The sequence below is a fragment of the Carassius gibelio genome, chromosome B21, assembly GCF_023724105.1.
Source record: "Carassius gibelio isolate Cgi1373 ecotype wild population from Czech Republic chromosome B21, carGib1.2-hapl.c, whole genome shotgun sequence".
Lineage (NCBI taxonomy): Eukaryota > Metazoa > Chordata > Actinopteri > Cypriniformes > Cyprinidae > Carassius > Carassius gibelio.
Genome location: NC_068416.1, coordinates 4,635,808 through 4,656,106, shown reverse-complemented (window position 1 = coordinate 4,656,106; position 20,299 = coordinate 4,635,808). Strand labels below are relative to the sequence as shown.

Sequence of the window (20,299 nt, the reverse complement as noted above, 5' to 3'; positions counted from 1 at the left end):
AGCAATTCACCAAAAAAGTGAGCTCAACATGGCTTGCTTTCATTGCAAATATTTATTACAATTTCTGATGGAAACATCTGTATCTGCCGTAGATGGAACAGCTCATGGAATGACAATGATACACAGAAGGACAGTACAGAAAATAAAATGCATTTATGTGCCATTCCACTGCGACTCCACAGAAACTGAGCTAGAAGACTGGCATCTCATCCCGGTTTAGATGTTTTACACTATGTTATTTGTGTTTATAAAAAAAAAAATACACTAATAAAAATTAATTATAATCACGGAACAAGGCATGCATAACGTTTTTTTTTCCTCTTTTCCTCTATGTTATTCAAATTAAGAGCTATTCAAGGACAGCTTTAAAAAAATCCATATAGCATTTATATAAATTACATTTTGTCCATGTGATCAATTAACAGCTGTCCTTCTTTCTCTGGCTTGTACACTTCTACTGTAAGCTATCGAACATCATCTCGCTCTCGTGTGTGTCCTCATCATGTTACTGGTCATTAGCAGTTAATATTATCATCTGTGTGGGAGAAAGTCTCGTCCAGACGATCACACACTTGTGGTCAGTAATGATATCCACACATTACTCTGAGGTTCATCGCTGTGCCTGTCTTCAATTACAAATCATACTAAACAAGAAAAACAACGATTGGTCTATATTTCAGTTTACAGTAACTTTGGAAATTAATTTCTGAATGTGGCAGTACAATTGTTTACATTTTTGGGGGAAAAAATAAACAGATATGCAATTCAACAGATCAGCACATTATTAGACAGTCTCGACTTCTTAAAGCCTGACGACAGGAAACGAAACACTGGAGAGAAGTCAGAGCACTTCCTGTTTGAAGTGTGTGACGCAAATGACTCCGAAGCGGTGTACACACACAGAATCATTCACTGATGAACAGAAAGAGATCAACGGACAAAAAAAACAAACATCAAATTACAGAGTAAATTAAACTTGCGAAGATTCATTGTTTGGAATTGACCACATTTGCAGAGTCGCTGCAGGTTTGTTGTTTTGGTAAGAAATAATGTGAGAAACAGTTGAACTGAATGATAACAGTCTGTGAGTCGAGTGGTTGGAGGCGGGATGAGTGCGGTGCTTCCTCTTCCTCTTCCTCTAATCGATGTACTGAGAGAGCCAGCGGAAGCCCTCGCCGTAGCCCTGTCTCTTCAGCACGCTGCACATGAACACCTCCAGAGGACGAGTGTTCAGCTCCTTCAGGGGAATGTTGCCCTGAACACACAAACACAACCATTAAACACTGCATTGATTACTTTTGTGCCACTGATCAGGCTTTTATATGTAGTTTGGAGTAACGAAGGGTTTTATAGGGTTGACTGAAATAATAATGCAATAACTGACACTTTAAATCAATGTTTCAAGAAACAACAATAAAACAATTGTATCTAAACTTGTATCCTAATCCAAATGTTAATAAAATTAATATATGTGTGATTCATGTGCAATGTCTTAGGAAACTCAAACTAGTGTTACTATGACAACCAATGTGTGAAACTGGTGTCTGTAAAGAAAACATGTCTGTGTGTGTGTGTGTGTGTGTGTGTATATCTGTGCTGGCTGTGTTTGACTAAAGCGGGGTTTCTGCAGTGGGTCGGGGCTAATAGCACAAGCACAAATCACACACTGCGTTTCCATTAGTGGTCGACCGACATATCGTCAAGGCAGATATTTGGCATTTTAAATATCTGCATCAGCTGATACGTTTTTCTGCTTTGCTGATGATGCCCGAGTGTGCACACAAACACACACACACGCGCGCGCGCTCACACACACACACACACAAACACACACACACACACAAACACACACACACACGCGCGCTCACACACACAAACACACGTGACCTTTTAATCTCATTCAGCAAAACAAACAAATCTTTTTGAGTCATTTCGTTCATTATCAAACATATAAAATCTTACGTGTTACTTCCCTAACATGTCTAGTCCTTCTGTAAACATTGATCACACTACAAGACAAAACTATAATGCTATAAGAAACAGAAAACATGACAGATCCATAAACTTTAACCATAGACTGTATAGAAGTCTTTAAACTATCGTACGTTCTTTTGTTACGTGACAGCGTTGATAGAGACATTAATTTACAATCTTCCTAACAAACGGGTGCACAGTTATCATCATCATCATCTGCATCATAATTATTATTTACTCTTACAGTTACTGTGTTTCTGGTCTCAAATTGTAGCTTTATTCTTATAGTTTATAAATGTTTTAATTTCTGTCATGGTGGTTATTCACCGAATGTTGTAAAAAAAAGGGTTGTGTATCGATCAGATATCCCGATTCAATCAAATTTCAATTAACAAGCTCTCGTTTGATTCTCAATCTTTTTAAAATATATTTTTTTATTATAACATTCAATGAATATAGTTTAAATACAGATGCTAATGAAATTTAAAAAAAAAAAAGAACAGTAAACATCCAAAAATAAGAGTCACACTGTATTTTAAACTTTTTTTTCCTTTTCATTTTTTGTATAGACTGTTTCAAAGGAAACAACAAACAAACGTTAGTGCTCACGACGCTTTTGCTCAACCTAACTTCCGAAAGACTTCCAAATAGAATCAATAACAACAGCCAAGTCCCTCTAGAGTAGATATTTGTTTTGATAAACAAAATATATGTTTGCTGCGTAAATCAGGTGGACTTAATGAAAATCCAAATTAATTATTTCCGAGCAGGAGATGTATAAAGCGCGAGAGGTTTCCCCAATAACAGCTGTGAACCAAGCAGAGCTACTCTCACAAACACTGTGTTATCAGGCAAATAACATACAAGTCTTCCTTCAGGAACAGTGATATAAAAACACCCGTGCCTCGTTTTGATATTCAAACATATAAGTGTAAGGAATTATTATTATTAAATGTGCCATACGTAACGTTACTCATGTTTATTCAACGAAGCTTATTTGAAAATCAATCCGTTTTAAAATTGTGGCGAGTCTCCAAAAATAAATAAATGTATGGGAAACACACCCCACAGCACAACCACCTGAGCTCATCTTCAGTCTACTCATCACTTTAACTTTAACTGTGTCTGTAGAAGACATCGCAGCCAGACCGATATAACACAGACCGGGGGTTAACCTAGCGCCAGGTGCGTGCGACCGATGAAACCGGGTCCTTCTTTAAACAATAATAGGGCCGTATAAAATGTTCTTATTTCTTCTGGTAATCAGATTAAAGCATAAACCAATTTAATTTATTATAATCAAATGACCTTTTTTTGGTAAACAAAGTGCTGCACAACAAAGGTTTTCTGTTAAAATTAAAAAGAATATAAATGTGATTATTCCTTTAAAAGTAAAGATTTAAGACCGAAAATAATAATATATTTGACAGTTTCTTCATGTTAAAATCATCCTTTCCTGTGTGTGTGATATGATGGTGGATTTGTCAAATTAAACAATTGAATGTTAATGAAGTGACTCCGAGCAGCTAGGAATGAAATTTGTGTATTCATATCATCATAGTGAGACGACAGAAGTTTACGCTGATGTCTAATGCTTCCACAGAATCGTAGTTTTACTACAGTATTTTACCTGAGCAGTGCACACCACACATAATGCTCTGTTCTTATCCAAGAGCACTGAATGAGTGACAGGCTTTCTGCTGTGACCTCACACAAGATAAATAAGACTAAATCTAGAGCAGAAGACTAGTGAAAAGATTCACAGATCTTCATTTAAATGTTTGTTGTAATAAACACCGTAAAAGACCATTTAAAAAAAAATTATTAATCAAAATAATATTTTTTTTTTGCCTAGTACCAAAGTTAATAAAGAGTTGCTCATTATTATTATTATTATTATTAAGCCTCTTTCCGGCTCAGACTGCATAGGTCTAAGCTTATGGTTCTGTCATGTGATGACTGGAGAGATGAACTAATCAATCCTCATTCGGGCTCAGACGGCACTGAAACAGATGAACTTCAGACTAGTCCCAGGACAGAGCCCTGTGGAACACCGCACATGAACGACTGAAAGAATCACTCCACGAGACGACTCGTTCTTCCTGAATCACATTAAAGATTCGTTCACAATGAACCTTACAGACGGAGTCTAGTCCAGCTGAGATCTGGTGAAGTGTGTATCATGATCATGTGTGAATCCAATGCTTTCAACTTTAATCTCCTGATTTAAAATTATGCTGGGGTTCATTTGCTCATGGTCATATTCATGCGTGTAAGATTAGTGTTATCCTGGCTTTATTTGAAAAATATGATTCCCAATGCACACAAACTTCCCAGAATATGGAGTGCCCTCTTAATCACAGTGTTTACGGTCTTCTTAATTATAAAATACTGTCATCTAAAATATGTTTTTGAAACATTTTTTAATCCATTGAAATTTCTTAAATAATAATAAAGTAATGAAAATAATATTAGCATTCCAAGATATGCCATCGGTTTTCAGAAACACTTCATCGGTCGAGCGCTAGTTTCCTCCGTTGCTCCAGAAGCTGCTCTTTACACGTCTCTCTGGAACAATGTCACACAACCCTCATCATATGACCAACATCAGGAAACTGATCAGAAATACATCACAGGAGCTGGCCGAGATCAATAAACCAACATAAGAGCGCCGTTTGTTCGCATGCTTCGATGTTTACTCATAAGATTTAAATCCAAAAGCATCAAAGTTATACCAGTATTACAATAAGTGATACACCGATCATAGTGAATCAATTTGTGAGGATTGAAAATTAGTCACACAGAAAGAGAGGCATTTACTGATATTACACAGAAGAAAGAGAGCACAGACCGGAGTAATGTTGCCAGATGGAGATTCTGAACAAAACTATAATTATCCTTTATATTGTATGGCATACTGAGAGATAAATATGAAGATCAGACAGTCAGGTGTAAAGAGACGAGACGTACTGACGGATAAAAGATGTTACTAAATAAAGGACTGTATATTTGTCTGATTTCTCCAAGCTGTCGTATTTACCATATTTACTCTGCTAATGGCTAGCGTAGCCTTTCACACGGCTAATAAATACTCCTGCCCTGTATAGTGACCAGAACCCACATCAGATCTCAAACAGAAGCGGTTTCAAGCACTCGCTGCTGTCTGAAAGGGCTTTGAGCTAACACCGTGTTAAACACAGCTGGTGACAGGATCTAATCACAGGACCTGAGAGAAACCACATCCCCAGAGACCCTCACACTGCAGTGATGCAGAGACCTGATCACAGTTCAACAGAAGCCTGTCTGTCTATCACGGTCTGATCATGGAGTATGAGAGTAAACTACGCTCCACACGACGAGCGTTTGGCCAATCCGTGTCCAGCTAACTGTATTCAGACTGGTTCACCTCAGAGGACCTGAAAGAGCCATGGTTTCACACACATCTATCTGTCACACAGAGAATCAGGACACGAGCGTCAGTGTGTGTAGACTGTTGCAGGCTCTCATCTCAAACATCATGTTCTCACGAAGCGTCTTACCTTTCCTGTCGTCTGACTGTACAGCCCAAAGATCTCACGCAGCTTCTCCTCACTAATGGCTTCAGGTTTGTCGATCTTGTTGCCGAGGATCAAGATGGGCACGTTTCCAATGGTTTCATCTGTCATTAGTGCCTGTTATTCACACACACACACACACACACACACACACACACACACACACACACACACACACACACACACACACACACACACACACACACACACACACACACACACACACACACACACAGGAGACTTGATGAATTGAAACACTTCAGATAACATTTCCATATGACACTGTTAAACCCAAACTATACTTTAGTTTACTTCTGAACAACTTATTGTACATTTTAAAATCATTATTTAAATTCAACATTATTTAAATTTCAGATTAAATTTTAATTCAGTGTAGAAAATGTTTGTGTAAATTTTAAACTCCTCTTTAATATTTTGTTTAAACTATAACCTTCATTTTACATTTACATTTTACATTTATTCATTTAGCTGACGCTTTTATCCAAAGCGACTTACAATTGCTATATATTTCAGAGGTCACACACCTCTGGAGCAACTAGGGGTTAAGCATCTTGCTCAGGGACACATTGGTGCCTCACAGTGGATTCGAACCCGGGTCTCCCACACCACAGACATGTGTCTTATCCACTGCGCTAACACCACCCCATATTTATTTTAAAATTAGATCCTCATTTTCTTTTTCAATTTAAATTTTAACCCATTATTTTACTTCAATGTTCCTTTATATATAAATAGAAAGTTTAAACTTTATCCCCTTATTTCACATTTTAAAAATGATGACTTCATTTTTAGAAAATAATAATCATTAATATTATCATTTAATTGTTTCTACTGCTCAAATTGGCCACTGTTTGAAGCTCAACATCAGGCAAGATGTGGAACAACAACTTTGTAAAAATGTATTCAAGTTAATAAAGATATATAATTATGTAGGATTAAGAAAGCAGTGTTTGTGCAGACAGTATGAAGCTCACGTCTAGCTCTGTTTTGGACTCGGCCAGCCTGCTGTGGTCAGCACAGTCCACCAGGAACACGATGCCGTTGATGGCTGGGAGGTAGTTCTTCCAGACGCGTCGAGCTGTGACAAACACAACACTGAGGTCACACAGGAATCAGGATCAGATGCAGACGGAGCGAGGTGATGATCCTCTACTCACCCTGAGCGTGGCCGCCCAGATCGAACGTGGTGAAGGTCATGCCAGCGATCGTCAGCTCCTCCGAGGCTGAGAGGAACAGACAGAGAGAGATCATTCTTGACAGCTTCACTTCAACAATAACCGTTTCATTCTTCAGATGACAACTTCTGAATTCTGAAATCTCATCACTGTATTTGTTCACAGACAAAGGAACTGTTAAAAACATGACTAAAAAGATGTCAGCACTGTGACAGTGCATCAGTAATCTGGAAGCGTTGTGCTCACAAACACAGACCATGCGATGCTATCATACTTCACAGTGAATATGAGCCGCTGGGATTCCTCTGGATTTAAGAGAAGTCTGGATTACAGTATTCATGTTGTGAAAGAAATGTTCACTGTGTTCACGTAAAGTGTGAAACTTGGATTATGAAGAATTAACTCAGAAATGTGAGAGTTCCACGGTGGAGACATGAGAAACATGTGAACTGTGTAATATTGTAGTGTAGTGTTCATGAAGAATGTGAAGCGCTCATGTTCACAGATCTCTGGAGGGTCACTCACTGGGGTGTAAGGTGGGCACGTGCTGACCCAAACGGTCATCTTTCAGCATATGCAGTAGTGTCGTCTTGCCAGCATTATCCAGACCGAGGAATACTAATTTGCCAGACTTCTTGTACAGCCCTGAAACAGAGAGAGTAGACCCGATTAAACACAGTCTGTGCTGCAGCAGTTTCATGGAATCACAATCACTTCAATCCCACCGCTGTGATGCAATCAGGGTCGAACTTATTCACACTGTTGTGTGGCAGATGATTATAAGAATCATGAACCATTAAACGATATCAGTGCGTTCTGCTTCGGCTCGACTCTTGCTCTTCACTCGCTGTTTAAGAGACACTGAAGACTCCTGCATGACTCAGTGTGTTCATGTCAAGAGTGAAGGCCGACGCCCACAGGACAAACGAGCGATATGATTGGTCAGACTGAGTCAATTACTGGACTCTTCTGAATATTTCTGATAAGCGAGTGTACGGTGTGTTTCAGAGCTCAGTATCAGTGTGTGCTGGACGAACAGGAATAACCTGAACACAGACCCATGATCAGTGTCGGGGTAGTTACTCAAATGTCATTAGTTACTAGTTACTTCTGTAAATTGAAATGAGATTACTTTACTAGTTACTGCATTTGAAAACTAACTTCACTACTTATTACTTTACTTTTGTAAAATCATTTAGGGAAATTTTTCCAAATTCTGTTTTCCTTTTTTCTGGATTCCAGTTGTTTCTGTTTTATTTTCTTCTCAACTTCTTTTCACTGGTTAAATTGAATTGTATTAATCAAAAAGCATGTCTAATTAATTTAAATCATAACACTTTTCACAGCAATTTATTAAAGGTTTTTACAAAAATTACATGTTATGAAATGTTTTATTTGATTTTTTTAGCATGTGTAATTATTTAAATGCATAAAAACAACTATTTATTAATTTTTTCTTAAAATAGCCTTGTTTTTCTCCAAATTCTGTTGTGTATTTATATTTTTTCTGGTAATCAAATGAAGGCACAAAACATTCATTTAGATTTTCTTTTAAATATTGAAAATGAAGCAAATGTAATTTTTTGTTAAACAAAGGGGATTTACTATAAAAAATAAATCATGGAAGAAATGTTAATCAAGAGCAATGTTAAGATGCGAGAAACAGAGGTTTCCATGGTAACAGCTGTAAACAGAGCAGCGCTGGGTTCACAAACGCTGCTTCATCAGGCGTATAACACGTCTTCCTTCAGAAATACAGGGATATAAAAACACCTGTGCCTCCTTTTGATATTTAAACATATAAATGTAAGCAATTGTTATGATTATTAAACATGCAGTACGTGCTCATGTTTATTCAACAAAGCCTTTTGGATAATCGTTTAGTTTTAAAATCGAGGTGAGTCTCCACAAATAAATAAATATATGGGAAACACATCCTACATCACAAGCACCGGAGCCCATCTTCAGTCTTCTACAAACACAGTTAAAGTCAAGGTGATGAGAAGACATCGCAGCCAGACCGATGTACACAACACCGAGCGTGAGTTTAGTTAGCGCCAGGCGCGTGCGTCTGTAAGATGAGATTTCAGCACCTGACAAACGGAGAGTGACTCTTACGTCGCACCTGAAGCACAGCTGTGCGATTGCTTTATGTGCAATGTTGGGAAACGCACGTCAAACAATAACGAACGATCGTAAAAATACTCGTAGAAAACACTCTTAAGCGCTAAGATTCGTGATGGGGAAACCCGGCCCAGAACTTTACACACAGGCAAACACAAACACGGCTTGTGTAACGCAGGAAAGCGTGTTCCTATAGTCTAGTACAGTAGTGTAGTTACCAATACTATTAGTAGGGATGTCAACGATTAATCGATGATCGATTAATTGTCGATAAGAGATGCAATCGATTAAGGCTGTCGATGGTCGGTTAACCCATTCAATGTTGGGCTGCGTGCGGCTCGTGCGCACTCAACACGTGCGAGCGGCTGTGAGTGACGGTGACGATATAAAAAAGCATCATCATTCATTCACAATGTACAAATTAAGCTTTTAATGTGATTTAAACTTTAAAGTACATTAAAATAGAAACAACATAAAAGTTCTTCAACATTAAAAGCAATATAAATGTAGTTACTAATCATTTCATCAGATAACTGTTTTATATCGTGCGCTTTGCAGGGCTGCGGGACACAGTGACAGGACAGGTATAATATTCATTCCTACAACTTGTTAATTCATTCCTACGAATTATTAATGTGGCAATTGTCCATGTTTCATTAATTTTGTTCCCTAAATAACCCATGATTTAAGTGAAATAAGGGAACAAATTAATAAATCGAACGAATTCTTAATTCATGAAATCTTTAATTTCCCTTCCCATGTTTACCACAGTAAGAGATGCGAAAACAGTTATTAAAAGCGAAAGATAATAAAATAAACCTGGGAAATTAGAGGGTTAGACTATGAAGATTTAGGAAAAGAAACAATGCCTAAATATACTGAATTTGTGGAAATTCGTGACCAACCGGCAAACCAGAACAAAGCCGCGTAAATGAAGACTATGGGGTCCAAAAGCATGGTCGCGAGCTAACATTTTCCAGTTAACCTATCATTCCTCTAATAAACAAAGCTTTTATACCACACTTGTCATAATCAGATCTTATCATTTCTAAATAAATAATTGCTGGATTCAAAACAGCGATTAATAGGCGCTGTGACCGACACATTCCTGGAGCATTCACTGCTGTCACTAAACGGTGACGCCGAGCATCGTTCACAAGTTTCTGCATGGACCTGACTAGGGCACAGGTTCTAAGCCCTGGGACAAAATGGGATGCTTTAAGGAACATTTATAGCCTACTAAGTAATAGGCCCAACATAAAAATAACAATTTGTTTTCATGTTTTTTTTTATTTTTATTTTTAAATAGGCTATGCGAAATATATCCGACTTAAATAGGCTAATTAAGATTAACGGATTTAAAACAGAAGTGTGGGCGCTCCATAAGTTCACAAAAAAAAAAAAAAGGATGACAACGCATTCTGTTTGTTTGCTTTATTTTACAGGAGCACAAATCTTCTGTTTTTATTGTGAGTGTGCACAAATGAAAGTAAACACTTTTGCGGAAAATATATATATTTTTTAATGTCTCAGCTGTTTCGATCGCCCCGGAGCCTGCTGCACACGTATATTCTAGCGATTCAAACTTACATCGCAGTCTGTTCATTATCAAAATAAAATAGTCAACTAAACATTAAAAGGTTACACTGGTCAGTTTAAATAGACCGTGGTATACCGGTCCACTGCTGTTATGCCAAGGACGTTTTTGCTCATATGAAGAGGATCATCTTTTCCGTCTATATGCGAATGCGTGTTAAGTACAAGCCTAGTTTACATTATAAATAATAGTTTAACATTCAAATACATTGCGAATATGGAAACATTTCGATTTGTGCCGAATGAGACATGAGCAATAACCTCCAAATAAATCTAGCCAAAGCCGCGCTCGCTCATCCTCGTCTGCACGCATGCACTGTCACGATCTAATGCGCTGTACGCCGGATTTTAAAAAATCTGACATTTTCTAGGACAGAATCCAGCAGGATCAAATTAATGTGAGCAACTGTGTTTTGGTGCAGCAGCGCCGATGTAGTTCACTTAATGTGCAGCGCAGTCACACGCGCTCCACATTTCGGATAATTTTATTTTAAATACAATAATGTCAGTTGAAAACATTGCAATTGTGCTTTAAAATACAACAACGAGAACCACAAAACCATTTAAAGAGGCGCCTTCAGCGTTCTCCGTGCGGGATTGGAAACTGTCAACAAAGTAAAATGACCTCAAAAGTATGGCGCGCTCTTCATTTTATCAAATGATCATAATCGCATCTATTCATTTTATAATCCTGCTACTAGCATTTTATTCAGACTAAAACCTCTTTAATTCAAGTGAGAAAGCGTTTTGTGTGTGGCTTTTGCACATCCTGTCATACCGCTGACTGCGTGCCTGCAATAGACGCATTTTGCAGTATTATGGTTAACGATTAATCGATTAATTGATCGTTAATTTAAACGACGATCGATCATGGAAATAATCGAAATTTGACATCCCTAACTATTAGTGTAATGCGTTACTTTACTTCATTACCCAAAAAAGTAGCATAGTTACTGTAATCTATTACTTTGTAACTCGTTACCCCAAACACTGCCCACGATGCAGTGCGTGAGTCTCTGAATCTCCTGAAGAATAAAATCCAGTCACACACGGTTTCTGTCGTTGATTAGCAAGTTCAAACAGAAATATTTCACACTACCAAAGTAAACTGGGTAACGTTAGTGATCTGGAAATCCATGTGTTTTTCAGTGTTCGATTGGAAAACGGACAGAGAATGTTTTCGAGTCTGTGGAACTCACCCAGGAACTGCAGAACGCTACTGAAACCACTGTAGATCCAGTCAAATATGAAGGACATATCCAGGCCGTGCAATATCTGCAAAGAAACAGAAATATTAAAGAGGTTTCACGGGAGGCTAGGCCTGTCAAAATGACTGAAAAACTAAACTCTAATTGTCTACTTAAACATGATCAACATTCAGATTAAATTAAATTAGAAATTAAAAGGCATGATTTGGGTTTGGGGAAAGCTTTAGGTTTCTCTCCTGAGGCCACAAGAGGGAGATAAATATTACGATAATAAAATAACATGACTATCTTTGGGGAAAAAGAACTGTTCAAAATAATGTTTATAAACCATACATAATTAATAAAGTTGCTTAATCAGAAAAATAAAACAGCAGCATGCATGAATGTACAGTTTAACCCTAAGGACTGAAAACCCATCACAGAGAGTAGGTTACTTTCTTCATTTAGAAACATGATACACAGTCGTATGAGGGAAACACCACCAGAAAGACTTGACATGTTTTTTAAAAACTGAACTTGTATTAATTTTACACGCTATCTAAACATACGTGTCTGTGCGAGACTGAGACACGAGTGCAACGCTGATAGATGTCCCTCTAGAACAGAGCTTCCCAGCCGTCTCAATCTACACACACACACACACACACACACACTGCAGAAACGTTCACTAACACACTGTTAACTCTAACTCAGAAGTTATGATGCCACACCATCCGTCTGTGCTCAGACCCACACATTAAGACCAATCCATTACATTTGTATCAATAAATGCTTTCAAAATATCAAATATGGCTTCAGCAGTTGATGAGTCGACAGTGACGTACAGAAGAATCCTCTCCTAATTCTGTTATCTACAGACTGTTCTTGAGCTGAGAGGATGGAGAAGTGTGCCGTATCGCTCGATTCTTCCTGCTGTAGGACATTAAACACTCTCCAGAATGTTCTTAACTAACTACTGACATTTCATTTATCCTTCTCTTAACTTCTATCTGAAAGTGAAATCAGCGGTCAGAGAGAGAGAGAGATAGATATAAATATATACACACACACACACACACACACAGTATATATAAAATGATGGTATTATGTGCACACAGACTGAAGTAGTCCAAGTCTTTGGTTCTTTTAATTGTGATGATTTTGGCTCACATTTAACAAAAACCCACCCATTCACATCTGAACAGTAGCACTGTCTCAGGTCCACTAATACAGACCACGAAACCATTTTCGGATTTTCGGTTTGCCCCGCAACTTGAAGTTCAAGCAAATGGAAACACTATATACTACGCAGCAATCATCCTTAACTGAAGAAATGTGGCAAAACATCTCTGGAGAGAACCTTAAATTATTAAATTCAAAAGTGCTTTCCATATTTGGATCAACACAGGCTACATTTGTGAACGCACATTTTCTGCAATTTCGCACATCAAGTCATGGTCCCATGCGCGTCTTACAGACTGCATCTTAAAGCCTCTTATACGTTCCCCGTCCACGAGACCGCTATGGACCGCTAGGTAGGTGTGATGTAAAAATCACCATCAGAGAGTGTGTGCCCATCTCTGAGCAGACGAGCGCGCGGACAGCTGTGTGTGGTCAGTACTAGGGCTGTGCGATATGGACAAAAAAAACCTATCACGATTTATCAATTTAGCGATTTCGATTTTAATCACGATTTTGACACACACAGACATGCTTTACAGTCATAAATGCATTCAGTATAAATTTTAAACATATTTCCAAAAGAAAACCAATGAGAGCTTTATCTCTAGCTTACTGTAGCGGTGCCTCAGGTGTTATATGTTTTGCCCAATATATTTATTGCCCAAGGGTCACTGTACGCATCTGCAGTGCGTATACAGTAAGTTATTCGTAAGCGGTTCAGAAGCAGCAACGAGAGGGCATTATTGTAACGCAAAAGCACATTAAAATAATGTGAAAGCGCGAATCTATCCACTCGCACCAGTGATGCGCGGGTCAATGTATTAATAACCTGCACCCGACCGACGTTTTCAACTAACCGCCCGCAACTCGGACCACAAAAAAAAAATAATAATATTGTACCCGACCCGCATTTTTAAAAAGCAGTAAATTCTCATCGTAGCGTCATTGGGCCATAGGAACGTAGGCAAAACTAACTAGGCAAAAAAAGAATATAATATATAATATGATAATAAAACAACTTAATATATTATAATTTTGTCAAGAATATGGCTATGTCTATTTGTATGTTTCTGCAAGGTCAGCAGAAATATGGCTCTGGTTTGTTCCGATCAGAGCTCGTGAGCGGAGAGCGCATTTCTGAATATCCCGCTCCGCTCGCTCACTCCGTGGGGTCTCGCTCAACACAGAACGACCTGCTGGTTCCTAAATATGCAAGGAGTCATTTTGAGTAGTAATAAACTGTTGTTTTCTGTGTTGCTGCAAAGATGAAGGTGACGATGCAGACTCGCCATGAACGCCAGAGAAATGCACATTTCATATGGATTACATCATCAGAGAGTAGCCCATTTATTTGGGTTTGAATATTTTCATTTAAAAGAAGATATTTCAAGCCTTCTGTAATATATAGCCTATATTTCTCAAATCTGTGAGGCACACGCTGAGTTTAGTTCACATGCAATGCAAGTGATCGTGCCGGCGCCTTATTACATTGTCTGCTAGGCTATAGATGTGCTTCTGATATATTAAATAAGGGCAACTGATTGATAAAACATTGATCTAAATTAAGATACAATTTTTGGATGACTCATAACCGCAGGCACCCGCTCATTTTGGATCAAGCCGCGCATCACTGACTCTCACGCAGATTTCCTTTGCTCCGTTAACAAAACCAGACGCGCGTGCTCAGATCATAGACTGTGTAAGGCTCAGATATATGCTGCCTCACAACGTGTCTCCTCTCTCAACCTGTGTCCTGTGCACCCACAACTCTCTCTGTGCGCATGCGCAAGATATTAAATCTTTTCGCAGCTTTCTACTTATAACCTTTTCTGTTCTCATCTTTTTACTGTGTGCAGTGTGAACGTTCTGTTTCGTTAACATGGGCTCAAAAAAAAAAAAAGGCTACGCATCCCAGACAGAGTGTGAACCTGGAGTTAGGCATATTAGGCAGCCCAGTCTGCTCTCAGTGCTCTGCTCTCAGCTCCACAGGTGCGCTGCATCCTGTCTGCACCTTTATGACCTGCAGAGAATATTACTTACACTAACTTTTGCAAAGCAAAATGACTTACTTTCAGAGTTTTGTTTATAATCTGATTCACATATTCATTCCCACTTGTATTACATGCATCTAAATAAATCAAATGTGCAGATCTTCAGTCGCAGTGTTCAGAAGAGCTTTCTTTAGGAAATATGATGTAAATATTCAGTTTCTCTTCTGGCCAGCACATAACACAGGGTTAAACACACATGTGCATGCTCAGTTGTTTCCTAATGATCAGATTATCTCAGGTCGGTATTAAGCCATTAAACTGATCTGGCTGAATGTAACAGTCCATACGTAAACTATATTTATAATGTACTTTATTTAAAGAACAAAACTTTGTCGTAATGAACATCCATAACTTATCTTCCAACTCGTTTTGTAACACAACAGCAAACAGTAATTCTGTGATAAAACCTTCAGCCGTTATCAGGATCTGAGCGTTTGATAGCAGCAGATGTACAAAGTTAGTTCAAAATGAGTTTTTTGAGACAATCGGCAGCTGCTGAAGTGGACAGGCGGGTCTCAGATGAGTCAGTGTTCATATTCAGAGCGTTTCTGCCCATCATCATCATCATCTTCATCATCATCATCAGAGATGTGAATGAAGGAGCGTGGTGTTGCACAATCAGTCTGTCAGCCGCTGGAGTAAAGAGCAGCAGTGCTAAAGGTGGAGGACACGTGTGAGCTACACGTCAGCATGATCTCACACACACACACACTCACGCACACGCACACACACATACAACTCTCACACACACACTCACTCACGCGCACACACACACACACACACACACACACACACACACAACTCACACACGCACACACACACACACACACACACATACAACTCACACACACACTCACTCACACGCACAACTCACACACACACTCGTGAACACATACACACTCACTCACTCACACACACACACGCACAACTCACACACACTCACTCGAACACATACACACTCATGTACACTCACTCAGACACACACACACACACGTAGTTGTTTTCACTAGCACAAGGCTGTGCAAACATTTCCCTACTTTATAATAACAATAATATTCATAATCACTGAGACTGTGAACCTGGACCTCATCCAGCAGATCACTCATGATATCAAGAGAGAAATATCTGACTTTATGAATGAAACGCCTCACAAAGATAACGCTTCACATATGAACCGACCCTCTACACTGAGAGTAAATCACTCACACGTGACAATCTTCTCTCTGGGTGAATAAATGATGTCTAATATTAGCCAATGGCTGATAAATTCTCTGATTTAACCCCCAGTGTGTGAGCTGGAGAGCAAGTGACCGAACACACGGAGCGCTTCAGAGTCTCTCTCCGTCAAGTGATCTGTGATACTGTTCAGTTGATCAGAATAAATGTGCACCTGTATTTGACGTACCGTAAACTCACACACACCTCACCGTTGCTTTCTCAGAGAGAGAGCGAGAGAGAGACAGAGAGAGAGAGAGACCGAGAGAGAGAGAGAGAGAGAGAGAGACACAGAGAGAGAGAGGGAGAGAGAGACAGAGAGGGAGAGAGAGACACAGAGAGAGAGAGGGAGAGAGAGAGAGAGAGAGAGAGAGAGACAGAGAGAGAGAGAGAGAGAGAGAGAGCGAGAGCGAGACAGAGAGAGAGAGAGACCGAGAGAGAGAGAGAGAGAGAGAGACAGAGAGAGAGACAGAGAGAGAGAGAGAGAGAGAGACAGAGAGAGAGAGAGAGACAGAGACAGAGAGAGAGAGAGACAGAGAGAGAGACACTCGAGCACCACTGATATACTTGGGTCGTCCTCATCCACACACCGTCTGCGTCACATTCGTCATCAAGAGTCTCGCGGACAGCACACACACACACACACACACACACACACACACACAATACAACACACAGCTGTGTGTTCTGTGCTGCACTAACTGAGACTGCTCATGACACTTGTATACGGTTGATGTTCTCTCATTGGTCTGATTGCTTCTGTTGTTCTCATTAGTTAGTCGCTTTGGTTAAAAACATCTGCTAAATGATTAAATTATTAGATGTTAAATGGACGACAAAAGCGGTCTCAAGTGGGGTATATTTTTAGCAATAGCCCAAAATAACATTGTATTGGTCAAAATTAGGCATGCAACGAGATCATGTTTTCAGAACCGATCCATGAGTATCTACCGATACCGACCCAGATCCAATCCGATACCAACACCGTTTCTGTTTTTTTATCAGTGTTTAATTTCTCTGCTTCTCTGTGTTGAGCTGATCATCACTTGTGTGTGTGTTGAACACAATCTACTACATATACACAACTAGAGCAGGACAATTATTCAATATCAATATGTACCACAATATAATTGTTATCAATAACGGTGATATGATTTTTAAACAAATTTCCAATATTTCGATACATCACCAGTGACTGTTGAATATCGCTTACATGAGCACTGCACGTTACACAATCAAACCACGTCGCAGGTGTTTAATATGAATTTATATGAAATTGACTTTTAATGTTTTTAAAATGTTTTTTTTGTTAGTATGGTTTTTAAGAATTCTTCTGCTCACCAAGCCTGCATTTATTTGATCCAAAGAACAGCAAAACGGTTTAATTTTTTAAATATTTTTCATTTATCTGAAATAAATAGCTTTTGTAACATTACACACTCTACCATTCAAAAGAGGAATACATTACATTTGACAATATTATAATAAATATTTAAAATAGTTATTTTAAACAGCTAAATTTGTTCAAAATGTTACTGTTCTTGTTGTATTTCTGATCATATAAATGCAGGCTTGGTGACCAGAAGAGACTCCTTTAAACACATGAGAAATCTTACGGTTCAAACACTTTTGACTGGTTGTGTGTTAGAAGTTAAAGATATTAATGTTCATTAGGTGTGTCTGAGACTATTATTTGACAGTGATTTCAAATGTATTGTTTGTATGAAGGCTAAGTACAAATAAAAAGCTGAACATAAACTTATTTGTGCAGTTTAGTTTTATTTCTCTCTAAAATATTGTATGATTTTCTAAGAGGTTTCTGTGAGCTCTTGAAGATATGACTGTAACCAGAGCTCATTAATATTTGAAACAGCGTTTGTCAAATCAAAGTCATGTGACCCAAACACATCCAGTATCATGACGTCATTCTGTCCGCTTCTGTTCATTGGTCAAACAGTTATCAAGATGTTTTGATCAAATCTGAGAGGATTCTGTCACTTGCATCATAAAACATCTTCTGGAGACACACTCATTTTATAAGATGAACAGATTTAATTTAGGGTTGTATTCACATTTATCACCATACAAATAAAACACACCATAAGCGTAATTTGGATGTCTTCATTGACTTTTCTGTCTCTATAAGACAGTCTTCTCTGTTTTTATAATAGTTTTATGATCTGGAGCGACATGGGGAGTGATAGATCACAACTGTCAATGTTCATTTATGAAGAAACAATTGGGATGTTATATATAATGGCAAATTATTAATCCATGAACTCTTAATAAATGCGTGTTGAGTCATGTCAAAATCATATGAAAGCAGCATGAATACAAACACCACATTCTGAAGTACATGACAAGTGTCTTTAAAAGAGATTTACTCTGATGTTTGCTCTGATCTGTTTATCTCGATCTGAGAGAGAGTCGCTGTTTCAGAGTATGTACGTGTCACTGATGATGCTAACTGAGCTAACAAAGCTTCCTCACACACAAACACACACAATCGACAATAACCATCACATACCGGAGCACGGATCTGCTCATCCACACGAACGGTGTGTCATCACGGAGTTACATGATTGGTGTTAATTAAACGAGCTTCAGTATTACAGGCTAACATCAGCTGTTAGCTTTAGCGCGAGCGGCCGGCAGAGGAGAAACACACACACACAAACGGGGGAGAAAAACACACACACACAAGGAAGAGAAAAACTCACAAACACACACACCAAGAGACAGAAACATACCTCGAGTGTGTCTACAGATTAACGCAGCTGAATGAGTGAATATTTCAGCAGAGTCGAGAGAAGACACTCACAGCCGCTCACAGCCACGACACACAACAATGGCGCCACTTCCGCTGTGTGTCACAATCGAAACCATCCGGCGCAAAACATCCTACAGCAACTACAGCACAAGATTTATTTTAATAATATAACAATTTAGATAATTTAAGCACAAAAGGCATTATGCAGCACACAAATGTCGTAATAATAATAATTATTATGTATATTGTATAAAGCAAACAGCTTTCGTAGTGTTTTTTTTTTTTTTTTGTCGTGTGTGTTTCTCCATCTGAAGCACCGTCGCGTGTGCTCTAGAAATATCATTCCGGAAGCTGAAGCTAAGCCCTGCAGTGTTTCCAGTACGGCGGAAATCGGCGCTCCACAGGAAATGCCACGTGTACCAAGTGCGCATGTGCGCTGTCCGCTCGACTTCCGCTGAGGGGAAAGTACTGTTTATCACCTCGACGCTCGGCAGCGCGAGACACAGAGAATGAGCGCAGACCGGTTAACGGTGTTGTGTAATATTCGATTCCCATGAAAAAAATGTTCCCGTGGGTGGAGGTTACATAAATATTCATGAGTTCCCTTATTGTGGGCGTGTCCTTGAAACAACGTGCAAACGAATAGAACAATCAATAAGCTAATTTAAAGGTGCAGTATGTAATTTTTCTGCTTTAAAAATAGCAGAAATCACTATATCTATGTTATATATATCTTTTAGTTGTGTACTTACATTATCCCGACATTTTCCATGAACTTTCAAATCCGGAGAAAATTATAGTTTAATTAGAAGACACGGCACGTTTCTTTATTTCCGTTTTGTCGCCCGTCTATGGCGTCATATAAACTTTGACCCCTATAGTTTATCTAACTTCCTGCGGAACCGCCAAATACAGACTAGACTTCAACTATAGAGACGAAGAAGAAAAAGAAGTAGCTAGCCTTGATCGAGACTATTATATTTTAGATTTATATTTTTTATATTCGTATTTATACCTCAATCAATAGCTTAGTTATGGATCATGATTATGCTTTGCCTGCACGTTCTGTGAAGTGCAAACGTACAGGTGAAATAAATGACCCGAGAAGGTTTTGGGACAGGATAAGAAACAAGACACGGGTAAATATTGGAGTTGCATTTCCAAGATAGAGTTTTGTGACAAGCTGAAACTACAGAGAGATGCCGAACTCGCTTGCATTCTGATAAACAGGTATACATCCATTCAGCTAACTGTATCTATCCGTATATTTTGTGAAACGATGATGTCTTGTGTAAAACGCAGACGGACTAGCTCTCATGTATAGTATAATGTAAATCTACATTTGTTCTATATCTAGCTGGATAAAGTAGCTTCAAATGCAGTTCACTATCTTGTTCGATATCATAGTATAAACATAATTATAATTATTAACGAAAGGCGTCGTGTTTTT

The 20,299-nt window shown here is 38.7% G+C and overlaps 2 protein-coding genes across 8 annotated transcripts in view; one reads left to right on the top strand and one right to left on the bottom strand.

The window, feature by feature from the left end:
• The window catches only part of LOC127985962 (uncharacterized), a 215,384-nt gene that overhangs the window by 28,545 nt on the left and 166,540 nt on the right, over positions 1–20,299 (top strand). The gene's annotated exons all lie outside the window — the stretch shown is intronic.
• Positions 34–19,176, bottom strand: LOC127985996 (GTP-binding protein SAR1b). Its single transcript, XM_052588227.1, has 7 exons — positions 18,830–19,176; positions 11,644–11,719; positions 7,250–7,369; positions 6,707–6,772; positions 6,524–6,627; positions 5,514–5,645; positions 34–1,255 (listed from the first exon to the last, which is right to left on the bottom strand). Exons 2-7 carry the CDS (start codon positions 11,699–11,701, stop codon positions 1,139–1,141), a joined length of 597 nt encoding a protein of 198 aa, XP_052444187.1. The 5' UTR covers positions 11,702–11,719; positions 18,830–19,176; the 3' UTR covers positions 34–1,138.